This window comes from Cyprinus carpio, chromosome A24 (assembly GCF_018340385.1).
Source record: "Cyprinus carpio isolate SPL01 chromosome A24, ASM1834038v1, whole genome shotgun sequence".
Classification (NCBI taxonomy): domain Eukaryota; kingdom Metazoa; phylum Chordata; class Actinopteri; order Cypriniformes; family Cyprinidae; genus Cyprinus; species Cyprinus carpio.
In genome coordinates this window covers 18,442,661-18,457,976 of record NC_056595.1, presented here as the reverse complement: position 1 = coordinate 18,457,976, position 15,316 = coordinate 18,442,661, and the positions used below count along the sequence as shown (strand labels likewise).

General features: G+C 35.0%; 1 protein-coding gene across 1 annotated transcript in view; it reads left to right on the top strand.

Annotated features, from left to right (window-relative positions):
- Positions 1-1,508, top strand: part of LOC109048996 (heparan-sulfate 6-O-sulfotransferase 1-B-like) — a 48,366-nt gene extending 46,858 nt beyond the window's left edge. Inside the window, exon 2 of the mRNA XM_042714518.1 lies at positions 397-1,508. Coding sequence (XP_042570452.1) covers positions 397-1,099 — 703 coding nt within the window. The 3' untranslated portion in view covers positions 1,100-1,508. The remainder of the gene's footprint in view (positions 1-396) is intronic.
- Positions 1,509-15,316: the final 13,808 nt, after the last annotated feature.

Genomic DNA, 15,316 nt, shown 5'->3' with positions numbered 1-15,316 from the left:
TTATTGTGCCGCCCGCAGTTTGAATCAGCTTCCAGAAGAGATCAGATGTGCTAAAACAGGTCACATTTAAATGCAGACTCAAAACTCATCTGTTTAGCTGTGCATTTATTGAATGAGCACTGTGCAATGTCTGATGCACTATATTTTATGAATAATCATTCTCTATTCTTAACTGTTTTAAACTCATTTGAAATCAATTTTTAAATAATTTTCAAAGTTTTTAAATTCCTTAATTTATTGTTGTGATCATTTTTTGATTATTATTATTTTCTTTTCTTTTATGTAAAGCACTTTGAATTACCATTGTGTATGAAATTTGCTATATAAATAAACTTGCCTTGCCTTGCCTTGGTTTGTTTTATAACTAATGGAGTTGTCCTGTTCTGTTTCCTGCAGAAAGTTCTACTATATCACTCTACTGAGGGACCCCGTTTCCCGCTACCTTAGTGAATGGAGGCATGTTCAGCGCGGGGCGACGTGGAAGACATCCCTGCACATGTGCGATGGTCGGACTCCCACTCCCGAAGAGTTGCCACCCTGCTACGAGGGCTCAGACTGGTCGGGGTGCAATTTGCAGCAGTTCATGGACTGCCCCTACAACCTCGCCAATAATCGCCAAGTGCGCATGCTGGCCGACCTCAGCCTGGTGGGCTGCTACAACCTCTCCACAGTACCTGAGAAGAGGCGCTCACAGCTCCTGCTCGAATCGGCCAAGAAAAACCTGCGAGACATGGCTTTCTTCGGCCTGACGGAGTTCCAGCGAAAAACGCAGTACTTGTTTGAACGCACCTTCCACCTCAAGTTCATCCGGCCCTTCATGCAGTACAACAGCACGCGGGCGGCTGGAATCGACCTGGATAATGACACGATACAGCGCATAGAGGAACTCAACGATCTGGACATGAAGCTGTATGACTATGCCAAAGACCTGTTTCAGCAGCGCTACCAGTACAAGCACATGCTGGACCGCCGGGAGCAGAGACTACTGAGAGGACAGGCGTCTTTCCACAGCCCGTTCCGAGAGGACCGAGCCGGAGGAGAGGGTACAGCACGCCTGCCAACCGAGGACTACATGAATCACATCATCAACGGATGGTAACCGCCCACCCCTCTCCAGAGAGACCGAAAAAGAGACACAGTAACAAAGGAGAGGGGGAATAAAGAGACCCAAGTGGAATATCCATTTCGAGACAGGAGAATTTAACGCCTCTTCCTTTGGGCGGGAATATGGGACCAGAGAACGTTCAAGAAATGAGTCTTTGAGCATTTCAATTGGTGCAGCATCTCATGGGCCTTTTTTAAATAAAAGTTATGGCATAACATTAAATTATTAGCGATTTTTGTTTATTTGTTTGTTTGTGCCACAAAGTTTTCTTAACCTCTGTGCTGCAGTGTTTCTCAAAAAGTGTGACTGAAATGAACAAACAGGTTTTAATATCTGGTTCACATGAATACCTGAGAATCTATGAACTCTTCAGGAAAGTATAAAGATTGTTTATATATATATATATATATATATATATATATATATATATATATATATATATATATATATATATAAAAGATTGAAAGAAAAAAAGATTGCCTTTTTTTAAACCTGGTGTAAAGTGGCTGAAAATTACTAACAGGTGTTGTGAGTAGTATTATATCTATATATATATATATATATATATATATATATATATATATATATATATATATATATATATATATATATAAACCACAAAACAGTCCCGTTTTTCATGAGTGTTTTTATAATTTTTTCCCCTTTGAGTGTCGATTCCCAAACAGATTCCCTTAAGCCCTGGAGATTGTGTCGGAAAACCTGACAGATTTTCAAACTACAGTACTGATACCCAATTAAATGATTATACCATCACATAAGCATGTGCTAGTTTATACAGTATGCATTGTATGTGTTTGTTTTTGCACATTTGCTGTGATCCTTTTACCCAGAATGCAGTGCAGTATGCCCACATTTTGGATTGTAAATCATGCTCCTTAAAATCCTTCTCTTGGTTTTCCGATCAGGATTCACATAACCATTTGTCCTTTAATGGCCAATAATTGTTGAGTTTGCGTGCATGTAAAACATGTTAATTGAACTTGCACTGAGCATGTTTGGGGTTGACATCCCTCACAGATAGTTCTTGTTTGGCTCTGTGTGTCTATGGAGACTCCTTAACTCGCATATCTTAACACTTCCCTCAAGCTGAAACTCAAAATAAACACTGCGATTGAAAACATGTGGGAAAAGAGTGAAGAATGGATCATATGTTACATCTGTCTCGATCAGTCAGAATATAGAGATCAGTGCTGAAGAAAGTGTGACCGTTGCTTTGAGTGTGTATGTTAATGTATACAAGAGTATATATTGTGTGTGTGTGTGTGTGTGTGTGTGTGTGTGTGTGTGTGTTTGTGTGTGTGTGTGTGTGTGAGCAGGCTAATTTGAGGTGTCTTGAGTTTGCTTCCCAACATTGTTCAGTACTGTATTTCTGTTCATGACACCTGGATCTTTAAAATTACCAATAAAAAGATATTTCCCATTTTTGAGACGTGGTTAGTTTGAGTCAGTTTTACTGAAATGTGTTTTTCTTTCCTCTAAAGAGCACTATAGTTAAAAAGTGCAAAACCTGGGCGTTACACCTTTCCTTCAGAAATCATTCTAATATGTTGATTTGCTGCTCAAGAAACATTTTTTATTAATAATAAAAATTATGACAGTTATGATATTTTTGTGGAAACCATGAGTCCTTTTTTCAGGATTCTTTGATAAATTAAAAAGCTGAAATATAAATCTTCTGTAACATTACAAATTGCTTTACTGTCATTTTTGATCAAGTTAATACATTCTTGCTGAGTAAAATTAATTTCATTAAAAAAAAATAAAACTTACTGACATTTGAATGGTGGGTATATATACTTAAAAAAAATAATTTATGATGCTTGTTATTCGGGTCATTATTTCATTATTTTAGCTTACACTGATGATGTTTGGGTATAGTGTGGATAACACTGTTATTTACAGTAGCAAAAACATTTGAATTCTGGATACTATATTAACATTTTTTATTTACATTCAGTTAGGACTCAGCTGTTTACAACCTACAACCTTCAAATCATCCCCTAAAATGCTTTAATCTCAGGAAACCCAGCAGCTCTGTGTGAAAGTGTTTGAACAATCAGGTTTTCTCCCAGTGTCTTACAAAACAGTGTTTCTGTTGTTTGAGTTAATCAGCAGCTCTCTCCCGAGTGTTAATTATCTTTTCGAGGATGTGTGACTGTATGGGTGTGTATGTGTGTTAGTGTCCCAGACACAGGCTCTGTGTTATGACTTGCACATTTCCTGTGGTGGACAATTTTATAATTACTTTTTGCCTGACACGACAGATTTGAAGAAGTGCTGTCTACATATTAATTTAGTAAATTTTCTCATAACGGCAATCATACCAGGTCAATCAAAATTAACTGTGATTCTAATTCTATAATTCTAATTCTATCTCTAGTTCTATATATAGCTGTATTGCAAAGAAAGAAAAATAAACCATTGCAAAGCGTTTTCTCAGGTGGCCAACCCCGCATGTCTTCATGGCGACATGGCGCTCGCCAATACCACCATGTGTTCCCCTGAGAGTGGAGCTGACATCATCAGCTGTTCCTCTGAGAGCTTCTGACACTGCTCTGCTGTAACCACGGAGATCCAGCCCAGCAGATGCACAGGGATGGCCACTTACCTCAGTTGTTGTTGTTTTTTTAATTGTTCTTTGTGTGACCGGTGGGATTGGCTTTTGTGTTGTGTGGGAAACAAAAGACCAACATGGACTTCAGAGGTTTGCAAAAGACACAATGTTGCATCACAAAGTTTCATCACTCTCTTTCATCTGTCTTTCATGAAAGGGCAGTCAGTAGTGGACTCTCCACTAATCATAAAATTAGTATAGTAATATAAATGGTCACTTGGTAGAAGTTCTAACATTTTTAAAAAGAATAAACAAACAAAAATCCATGAAATGTTACAATACATACCTGCTCTCTGCTATGTAGTCAGATGAGTGATGATAATCAATTGTGGTAAATCAAGTAAAGGATCGGGACTAATATTAAAGTATATCTAAAGGTGTAAAGAATAAAACAGGAATATGGCAGCAGTGTGTATATTTAGCCCCTTAAATCACATCTGCCTTGTTTTCTTCATCACAAGTGTCAGTGGCGTATATTTATATATATATATATATATATATATATATATATATATATATATATATATATATATATATATATATATATATATATATATATATATATATATATACTTTCAACCCAAGATGAAAAAAAGCTATGCTCTTCATGGACACCAGAGAGCACTAGAGGACAAATAATGGCACTGGTCTTGTGGTAAGTTTGGTTCTGCTGTCAATTTAATCTTACTCTTTTCTCTCTGCAGATATGTTTGTGTTAGTACGCCATCTGTATGTGTCTTTGTCTGTGTTTTTGTCAGGTTTGAGTCTGTCTATATATTTGTGTAGGAAAGACAAGCAGCATCTAAACTCCCATACTCTCAGAGTAATCACAGAACTTACTTCTCAGCTGTTGATCAAGTGTTCTTCATGTCTGCAGATGTGTAGATGAATACTTTCCATTTGTTTTCATACTACAACCACCATCTTGGCATCTTGACAGACAACATACAATCAAAAATAGATTTGGTTAAAAAAATAAGTTTTGTTAAACAAGTACAATTTAACTGTTTAAAGGAACTCTTTTTTGGTATGATACTAATACTCAAAAAATGTCGCCCAGGCCACCTCCACCAAATGTCTCATGAATACTGGAACTCCTGATTATTTGACAGTGTTTTTTTTTTTTTTTTTTTTTTTTCATACTGTGTAGTAGAAAAGCACACCTTTTCAGATGCAGGAAGTGTGTATGGGTTTATGTGATGTGAAAATTAAGACTGACTTTCTGGTACTGAAATGAATTTAGCCTTTATGGCCACAAGACACTGACATCAGATGAGGTCAATTCCTGCTCATAATAATGACAATAAACTGATTATAAGTGCTGAATGTCCATAAGATGGAGCTGTAGGTTCAGTTTTGACACGTTCCTTTTGTTTGATTCATTTTCAGAAGTGGAGGGTATCTTAAAAGGATGACTACCAACACAGTGATATACAGTGAGACAAAATAAAATTACTTTGTTAAAAATGTACATTTATTTTTCTTGAATTTGTATTTTCTTTGTGTCTCAGACTGTCAAGTTCTTCAGTCACCTGTTACCAAGTACACTATTGATAATAATAATAATAAAAAAAACTTTTTAAAGCAGAAAGATTTCCAAGATTTTTCCAAGGAAAAAGATTAAATATTTCAGATTTAATTTAAAAATAATGATTAAATACTAAAGCAATCCGGGAACATAAAAGTGTCTAAACATTTATGTCAGATGCCAATTTCAAAGTATGCCCGTGAATGAGGAAATACTTTTAGTTTGCTTTGAGTTTTCACATGATAAAACATCTGCCATTTAAAATCAAAGGCATTTAGTGAGGTATTAAACCCTCATGATGATCCATCTGAACGAACAGAGATCGTTGTTTAAGATTAAATGATTCACTACAAGAATTGGACTTGCTACATAATGAGAAGATGAGGACCTTTAAAGGGATACTCCACCCCAAAATGAAATTTTTGTCATTAATCACTTACCCCCATGTTGTTCCAAACCCATAAAAGCTTAGTTCGTCTTCGGACACAATTGAAGATATTTTGGATGAATGGTATGGGACATAGTCACTGTCCCATAGACTGCCAAGTAATTCACAGTTTCAAGGTCCATAAAAGGTATGAAAGTCATCATCAGAATATTCCATCTGCCATCAGATGTGCAATCTGGGTTATATGAAGCGACGGGAACACATTTTTGTAATTGAAGAAAACAAAAATAACGACTTTATTCAACAATTCCTTTGTCAACAGTTTCCTCTGTCTCTTCATATCACAGTATGCTGTGTGTTGCTCTTCTGTATCATCCGCACCACAAGGATGCACTGTTTCTATGTGTATTTAGCTTTGGTTTGGAAGAAAACAACGCATCCTTGTGGCACGGATGATACAGAAGAGCATACACAGCAATACCTTTTATTGACCTAGACACTGATATTTACTTGGCAGTCTGTCTCCCGGTTTTCACCTCCAGTGGTGGACAGTAACGGAGTAGCTTTACTTCGTTACTGTACTTAAGTACATTTTTCAAGCATCTGTACTTTACTGGAGTAGTTTTATTTTGAGTAACTTTTACTTTTACTTCACTACATTACAAAGCATAAGATCGTACTTTTTACTTCACTACATTCCATAAAACATATCGTTACTCCTTATCACATGCTCCGAGACGCAGAAGCAGTTTCTGATTCAAGAACGAACTGATTCTTTTCAATGAACCTTTTAAATCGGTTCACAAATCGCACCAAACGATTCATTCGCGAATTAGAATGATCCGATTGCAGCTGTTCTAGAGTCTACAACTCACTGATTCAAATGAACCGTTTAGTGCGAGTCTCTAGTGAACTCAATTCACAACCGGGAGATCTTGTGACGCGCGACTGATGCTACTAAAAGTAAGTTACTAATGTCGAATTTTGAGATTCATTATTGTTACTGAAAATCATATTTAGGTCAAAATTGTCATTTGTTTGTGAACTAAATCTGCTGTAAAGGGTGATCTATTTAAGCCCACTGAAATGCTTGAATGCAAACACATCAGCATCTGTGCCTCTTAGGTCAAAAAATAAAACATTAAAATAACACAGATTAAATATAACTAATGCACGTTCAAATTCCCGCTGCCATAACATTAACAGTTCTATTAAAATGTTACGCATTTAGCCCTATGTGACGTCTGTTTTTATATTGTTTATCAACAGTATAAAGGTATAAACGTTTATATATTGTTTGAATTAACCACCCAAGTAGACAGATATGAATGTTTATTCATAACAATACTGAAAATAAGTAAATATCGTTAGCTGATGCTAACTGTCTAGCTAACAAGCTTGGTGCTAAATTTAGGTTAATTTTTAAAAAATAAAGTCCAAATATTTTTATTCAACCACCTAGATAGATTATATCTGGGGGAAAAAGAAAGGCTGTGATGTTCAGAACATGGTCACTACAGTAATTATCAAAGTGGGAAGTGATGCCCTCTGGGAGTATTTGGCCAGGGGTGTTTAGACCACAGACAAGGTTTGAGAAGAAAAAAATCATTATGAAAATGTAATTATATTTTCCTTAAAATGTTCTTCCTAACTTCAGGCCTTATTCTCATGTCATATATAAATGTAATGTTCTGCAAAACTACAAATTTTAAAACACTTTTTTTCTTACTGGTGAAAATCTGTTGGTCAGATGTGACCCTGGAGCTCAAAAATAGTCTTAAGTAGCTGGAGTATATTTGTAGCAAAAGCCAAAAATACATTGTATGTGTCAAAATGACTCATTTTCTTTTATTGCAAATATCATTAGGATATTAAGTAAAGATGATGTTCCATGAAGATGTTTTGTAAATTTCCTACTGTAAATATATAAAAACTTATTTTTGATTAGTAATGTGCATTGCTAAGAACTTCATTTAGACAAGTTTAAAGGTGATTTTCTCAGTGTTTAGATTTTTTGCACCCTCAGATTCCAGATTTTCAAATAGTTGCATCTCAGACAAATATCATCCTTTCCTAACAAACAAAACATTAATGGAAAGCTTATTTATTCAGCTTTCGGATGATGCATAAATCTGAGTTTCGAAAAATTGACCCTTATGACTGGTTTTGTGCTCCAGGGTCACAATCTGTTTTCTCTCAGGTACATCGCAGTGTAAGCTTCACAGTGAACATTACTACATCACTCTCATCAACGTAGTCCATATCAACAACACAAATATATCTTGACTCCATATAGTGGTTATTTTGGGAAAATTCCAGGTATTTTGCGCAGTAGGATTATAAAAAAAAAAAAAATGTGCTAATATAAAATTAAATAAGTCGCCTATATAAAATTGCAAAATAAATATATCTGTCAGTACTTTTTTACTTAAGTACATAAAAAATAGAGTACTTTTGTACTTTCACTCGAGTAAAATTGAAAAAGGAGTACTTTTACTTTTACTGGAGTAACATTTTATTATATGTATCTGTACTTTTACTCAAGTACTTGATTTGTGTACTTCGTCCACCACTGACAGCCTCCTGGTTATGATCCAAAATATCTAAAATTGTGTTCTGGAGATGAATGGAGATTTTACAGGTTTGGAATGACATGGGGGTAAGTGATTAATGTCAAAATTTTCATTTTGGGGTGGAGTATCACTTTAAGCACGAACTGACTCACGAGAATCAATCAGACATTTCAACAAGACTTCAGCGTTCAGGATGAAATGATTCATTTTAGTGAATAAGTTCATCCTGAACGCTACTCTAGCTATTATATATCTAAATCAGTCATCTTTTAATCTAAACACATGAATGTAAACATTTTTTCAAACAACATCCACATGAATTATGAATTCCTCATTGTGCTGTGCCCATGAATATCAAATTTCAGTGTCTATGCGTCCTCACACTTGCACACACAGACTGATTCCACTGACCTCATCTCAAACACCATCTGGGTGAACAGGAGCCTCTCAAATCCCAAACTTTATATCCTAAATCCACAACAACCATGAAACTTCCAACCCATCTAAAAAAAAATTCTCTTATCTTCCCATTAAAACAAGAGTGTGAATATTATCCGTTCTACACATAAAGAAGTTTCAAAAAAAATAATGCACTTTTTGCATCTGTCTGGAAAAAAAAACCTAATTTGAGTTTGTAAATAACAAGAGTTTTCCATCAAAACATGTTACATAAAATAAGATGCACAACTAGCTTAATGCATTTGTAGTACTATGACAGTAGTTTAGCGGTTTAACTAGCTTTCCTAAAACTACTTTTTCTAACAAGTACCAAAATAGCTGTTTTTATTATCCAAAACTCAATTCTAGTGAATTTCTCTTGAGAGTTTGATTCATTCTAGTGAATCGGTACATCTTAAATATTATTCTCTTTTTCATTTGTGGTCTTAGAAGAACATCCATGCATTAAGAAAAGCCATCTCGTAAACATCCGGTGAAGCATAATTTGACGGTGTAGCAAATCGTGACTTATAAACCTTGGCCCTCAGAAATTTAAAATTGTAAATATTGTTTTTACAATAGTTTAGGCCCTCTCTGAGGGCCTAGAGGGCCCTGACGGTTCTCCAAAGGTGGAGACTCTTGAGACCCTCACAGAAACCTCCTGCCTCGTTCTTGTCAGAAACTGAGAAACAAAATAATTGCAACTCCATACATAATGATAGCTGCATTAACATACAGTTTCATGTTATTTAACAACATATAATTTTATATGCTGAGCCTGGTAATCCCAGGAGAGCACCTAGACGCATAATTGTACATTTAAATGCTGACAACTAAACACAATTGTAATTGTTAATGCTAGTATTCTTGGTAATCAGTAACTTACCTTCATAGTCATGAACACATTTTTAAAACACATAATATTTTAAAGCCTTTATTATTTCTCAAATCTACCGCTGTGCAGTCAAATTTACTTTAAAGATTCACTTTTCATTCATAAAGATGACATGAAAAAAATGTGCCAAAAATTACCTAGTTTTTTTCACGTCTTGCTTTTGGATTCATTAAATGACTATTATAACAAATGTTAGTACTTTTACTATAATTAAGTATAAAGTATAGCAAGTGAAGGAAGTTTGTTCTCAAAGGTCTTAAAGTTCAATTCATTCTAGTGAATCAGTTTGCTCAGACAGTGCATGTGAATAAACAGATAAAAACGATTCATCATCCCTGTACTACACAGGCTACTACAGAATGCTTTAACATGAGTCAGGGTGAATTAATTACAAATTTATCTGCTCAAGTTTGATACCATAACTTTAAATGCTTGTTCATTTATTCAAAACCTATTAAAATATGGCTCTAATTAAATTATACAATTTTATGGATATATATATTTTATTGTCCCTTAAATAATGTGTAATTACTGCTTTTTGAACATATGTTAACAATTCAAGCTCTAAACTATAGTAGTAAAACACATATATTAAACTAAGATCGGTAAACTCTTTCTTTGGGTCTAGACTGGCAGTGGCTCAGCATTGAATTCAGACCTGCATTGCTCACATTTCAATTACAGATCACATTACTCCCATCATACCTCGCTAGAATACCAATTCATGGGATGATTACCTTTCTTCCTCCCTATCATCTGGAGAAAAATTAGACTTTCAGACTGAACAGTTACTCGTGGAGTTTCTTGTCTCCTGAGTGTTGAATGGTTTAGCATTTAGATAGCAGCCATGAGGGACCGAATGAGAGAGAGAGAGAGAGAGAGAGAGAGAGAGAGAGAGAATGTATGTGCTGTTAGGGATTTTATTCCTAGTGCCTCATTCTGACTGAGACTGAACCTCCTCAGAGAACAAGAACTGAATTACGATGAAACCCACAGAATAAGAATCATGTAAAATTGTGTTGCATTACAGCATCAAGAACAGGTTAATGGGACTTAATACAAACAAATACACATACAAAAACTAACTAAAAAAATAAACTAAAACACAACAAAATCCACTAATAAAATAATAACCTAAATAAATCAATAAAATGTTCAGCTACTTGGATCAAATGGTAATTGACCCTTTGGTAACTGAAATGGAAATCAAGATTAAATGAAAAATATATTATAAATAAATAACATTTAAACATTTGGGGGTCAGTAAGATTTTTAATAAATGTATACTTCCACAGCTCATTAGTTCGCTATAAGTGTCAACAACTAGCGAATTCCCTATAAATGAAGTCTAGAGAAGAGCATTTGGTGAAATATTAGACTATATACTCATTATATTTTACTTTACCTGTTAGTGATGTCTTAACTGTTTAAATAAATCTGTTATAAAACAAGTTATGACAGCCACTGTGTAAATGATTATATGATGAGTGACAGCACGAAAACTGACATTTATAAGAGTTTCTCCAAGAAATGAAGGAACAACAGAACAGACGTTCTTGAAGACCACTGTTAAAGGGTGAAGGAGGGTGTGCAGGGTGTCAGGAGTGTCGTCTACGCTGCATGCTGATGTTGATGTTGATGGTGGTGACAGGTCAGAAGATGAACGTTCAGTGTGTGTGTGAAAACAGCAGGTGGGTTCATGTTGAGGTCAGGGTCAGCTCACTGTCTCTCAACAGAAAGCTTAAGTTTGACTTTGGAGACTGAACAAATCTCTCCAGCATCCCCTTTTTATTTTACATAACCGCATTCATTCTGACGTGAAATGCCCTTCTGCATGACACTGGAAACATCTGACACTCTGCTACAGGTGTGGGCTTTGTCTATTTATGACATGCATGATTATATTTCAGTAAGAATTACTAAGACACGGTTATTTATACAATAAATCAGTGGTTCCCAATCCTGGTCCTGGAGAACCCCCAACACTGCACGTTTTTGTTGTCTCTCTTATCTGACACACATTTGAGGTCTTGGAGTCAACAATAATTATCTGAATAGTTAAACAACTAAAATCTGAATAGTTAGACATCTAAAATACCAAGATTTTGAACCATCTCCAACAAATATTCTGAGAAATATTAAAATAAACTATATATGAAATTCATGGAAGGATTTTATTGCCAAAAAAGAACAGATCTTTAGACAAACAAATATGAGCAAACTATTTAATATTTTACCACCAAATCAACTCTATTTCTAATCAATCACTTATCTGTGCCATGTTTTCACAAGGTTTTAAAATTGTACTTTGGACCAGTGGGGAATATTTGACCACCATGTGACCTCTGTGGTGAATCATTTACTACCAATTTCTGCACTGTTTGAAGAACTTTCCTTTTTTTCTTTTTGCTGTATGTTGCTGTGCATTTTTCTCTCTTATTCTGACATTGATATGCTCAATAATTTGGTTCTGTCTTTGTTTTTTGTTTTGTTTTGTTTTGTACACATATGGTGTGCACAGATTGGTAGAATAATATCAATCTTAGTTCACATATCCATCCCATTTTCTTTGACTTTTCTCCCTTCAGTATTTGTTTCAAACAGCTTGGTTGCACCATTCAAAAAAAGCAAAAGAATGAGAGAAGTAAATAACTTGTAACTGAAACTAAAAGAATTTAAAGAAATAAATAATTAAAATTAAAAGACAAAAAGAACAAACATGATAGAGAACCAAGCAGAGAATCGAGCTTGTCAAAGTGAAAACCAAATATTAAAGTCAAGTTTTTTGGATTATTAATGTAAAGAATGTTAATAGATATCTACCATTAAATTATTGAAAGTCAGAAAGTTCCCAAAAGAACCATTATTTTCTTTTAACATTTTTTTTTCTTTTTTTTTTTAAGATTACTAATGGTACCATAAATGCTAGTAAAGTACCTTTATTTTTAAGAGTGTAGGTTGTCGAAATAACATTCCAATTCAGAATTAAGTACAGTGATATATGTCTTTTCATTGGGTGAACCTACTTAATCCATTTTCAGATTCCATTTGATCAATCTATATTCCACATTGTGTCTAAGAAAACTATGGGACAGGTTTATAAACACTATAATCCATATAGGAGGAAACATACCTTGAAATGCTGAACAAAAGGTCAAAGCCCCATTTGCCATGGTGGATTACTACTGTTGTTTAGGATTACACTTTGAATATATTATATAACCAATTTTCCATACCAGCAGAATCTGTCTACAACAGATACCAGCACCTACACAGAAATAACAAACTGATGGGGTGGGGATGGGACAGTGAATAAATGCACAGCTATAAGGAGGAAAGTTGGTGGTTCCAAAGAGATCATCGATTTAATAAGTGTGCTTTGGACAAAAACAACGTGACATCATAATAGCATTTATACAAATACATAATTTGAGAACTGAACCATCCTCCCTTTTATAAACGTTCCATACACCCATAAAAAAAAATATTTCTTGTTTGCATTGATGGTTCCAAGAACCTTTAGCATACATGGAACCTTTCCATTGCATAAAAGGTTCTTTATAGTGAGAAAAGGTTCTTCAGATTATTGAAATATCCTTCACACACACACACACACACACACACACACAAAAAAAAATTCTATAAACTGTTAACAAAATGGTTTTATGGAACCCAAAACAGTTCTAATGCATTTCTACAAAAACTCCACTGGAACCTTTATTTTTAAGAGTGTACATTATGTTAATGGTATAGATAATGAACATTATTCTGAAATGTTCTAGAAAGAAGCTGGAAGGAAATAAAGGATAAATAGGAAGACTTACAACAACAAACAATGAACAGATACTCTAATGGTTATTTTAGAAAACTACATGTGCTGTTTCAACTTTCCTATAAGATGGAATTTCAATAGCAAGTGGCAATTGTCTTTGTTCAGTTGTGACCTGACAAGCCCCCATGAAAATGGTTTTAAATTACAACATACGCGAATAACCTGTGAAAAGAGGTGAGCCGAATAACAGCAATTTTATCAGCATGGTTCCTTCTCCGCAGTTCTTCTCAGAGACATTATTGCAGTAAAGAGAATGTGGCAGAGAGAGTGGACTTGGCAGGTGGCCCCATCTGAGCAGAGAAAGGGTGGCAGGGATGCCCATCCATTGAGATGAAAGCCACTGCTTTACTGATTAAACTTTGCAGGTTCCAGTTCAGTTTCAGTGATGCCACGTCAATTACCCACAACTCTTTCCACCACCTGCTGTCTTCTATCCACAAATTGCTTGTAATTAATGCAATTTTCTACGTCAGGCACAATAAGGGTTGAACTGAGGAAGCCTCACATCATTAGCTAACACTCAGAGAATTGGACAGTGGATTTAGGTAACGTGCCCTTTGTGACTTGATTTGCTATTCAGTCCTGCTGTGTTGCCTAAATGCTGAACAAAAGTAATTTAATCAGTCGAACACATCACACTTTGATCGTTTTTCAGCTCTTTGTTGTTAGATGCTGACCTAAAACCTGTATTGATTTGGAAGCTGATGACTGTTATTATGCCACATTGTAAAATGGGCATCACAGATGTTTAGCATCTTGCATTTTAGAATGATATGTTAAACACATTGATCACAAGCTTATTGATAGTTTGCCCAACAAAGCAAAGCAAAAGGTACTTGCACATAGTGTTATATTTAAATGAGCAGTTTTGGAATTACAACACCAGAAGAACAGCTTGTGTTATTCTAAATTAGAAATGAACCTAGCCTTGCGTTGCTGTGGACTAACATTTGCATATGATGCATATGTCCGTTACAGTTCAATGGTCTCATAGCTCATCTACCTTGGGTCAGTCGAACAGAAAATTAGAAGCAACAAATGAAAACTGTTTCTGTAGCTGGAAAGGTAGACAATAGCACTAGCAAAAACAAGGACTTGGTTTGATTCCAAGGGAATATATGAATTGATAACAAAGAACTGAATGTAGTGTAAGTCACATTGGATAGAAGTGTTTGCTAAATACACTACCACTTAAAAAAAAAAAAACAACAAAGGTTCCTCAAAAAAACATTAAAACCTTTGAAAGGTAGAACATAAATAAATAAACAAACCAACAAACATGGGGGTTCCTCAAGGCTCTGTTTTCAGGCCTTTGAAATTGCTGCTTAGCAGGGTTTTTCTTATTCACAGCATAAACAGATGATTATGCTAATATGCTAACTGCAGAGGCAGAATTGAGACTTAATCAGTGATGGTATTTTCACAAACTGCCTCTCATAGATCTGCAGAGGCAATGGGCACAATTACCAGACTTAGTTGGAGGATTCCCTCTGAGCTGTCTCAAATGACAAATCAGATTTAGACATACTCCACAGGGCCAGATATAAAGCACTTCGTCATGCCAAGGATTAGAGAACATAACAAAAAGAAAAAAACAGCGAGAGGATAGCAACATATTCAAAATCAAACATGAAGTGAGCTGTTAAAATGCTTTAGAGTAGGCTGCACTATCCGTATAATAATGTATAAAAAAAAGCCACAAAGCAACATTCTTCTTCTGAGTTGTAAGCTCTCAATTTCAACATCAAAAAGAACAAATAGAGTATCTAATAGCCTGTAATCCCCTTTTTAGACTTCCTGAATTCTTGGATTGATAATGCATACAACCCTTTTCATTTTTCATTTTATATGTATTTTACAGGAGCATAAGAGAAAAGTGCAGGGATCATTTTAAGGTGATTTAGAATAATTTAGAATTAAGT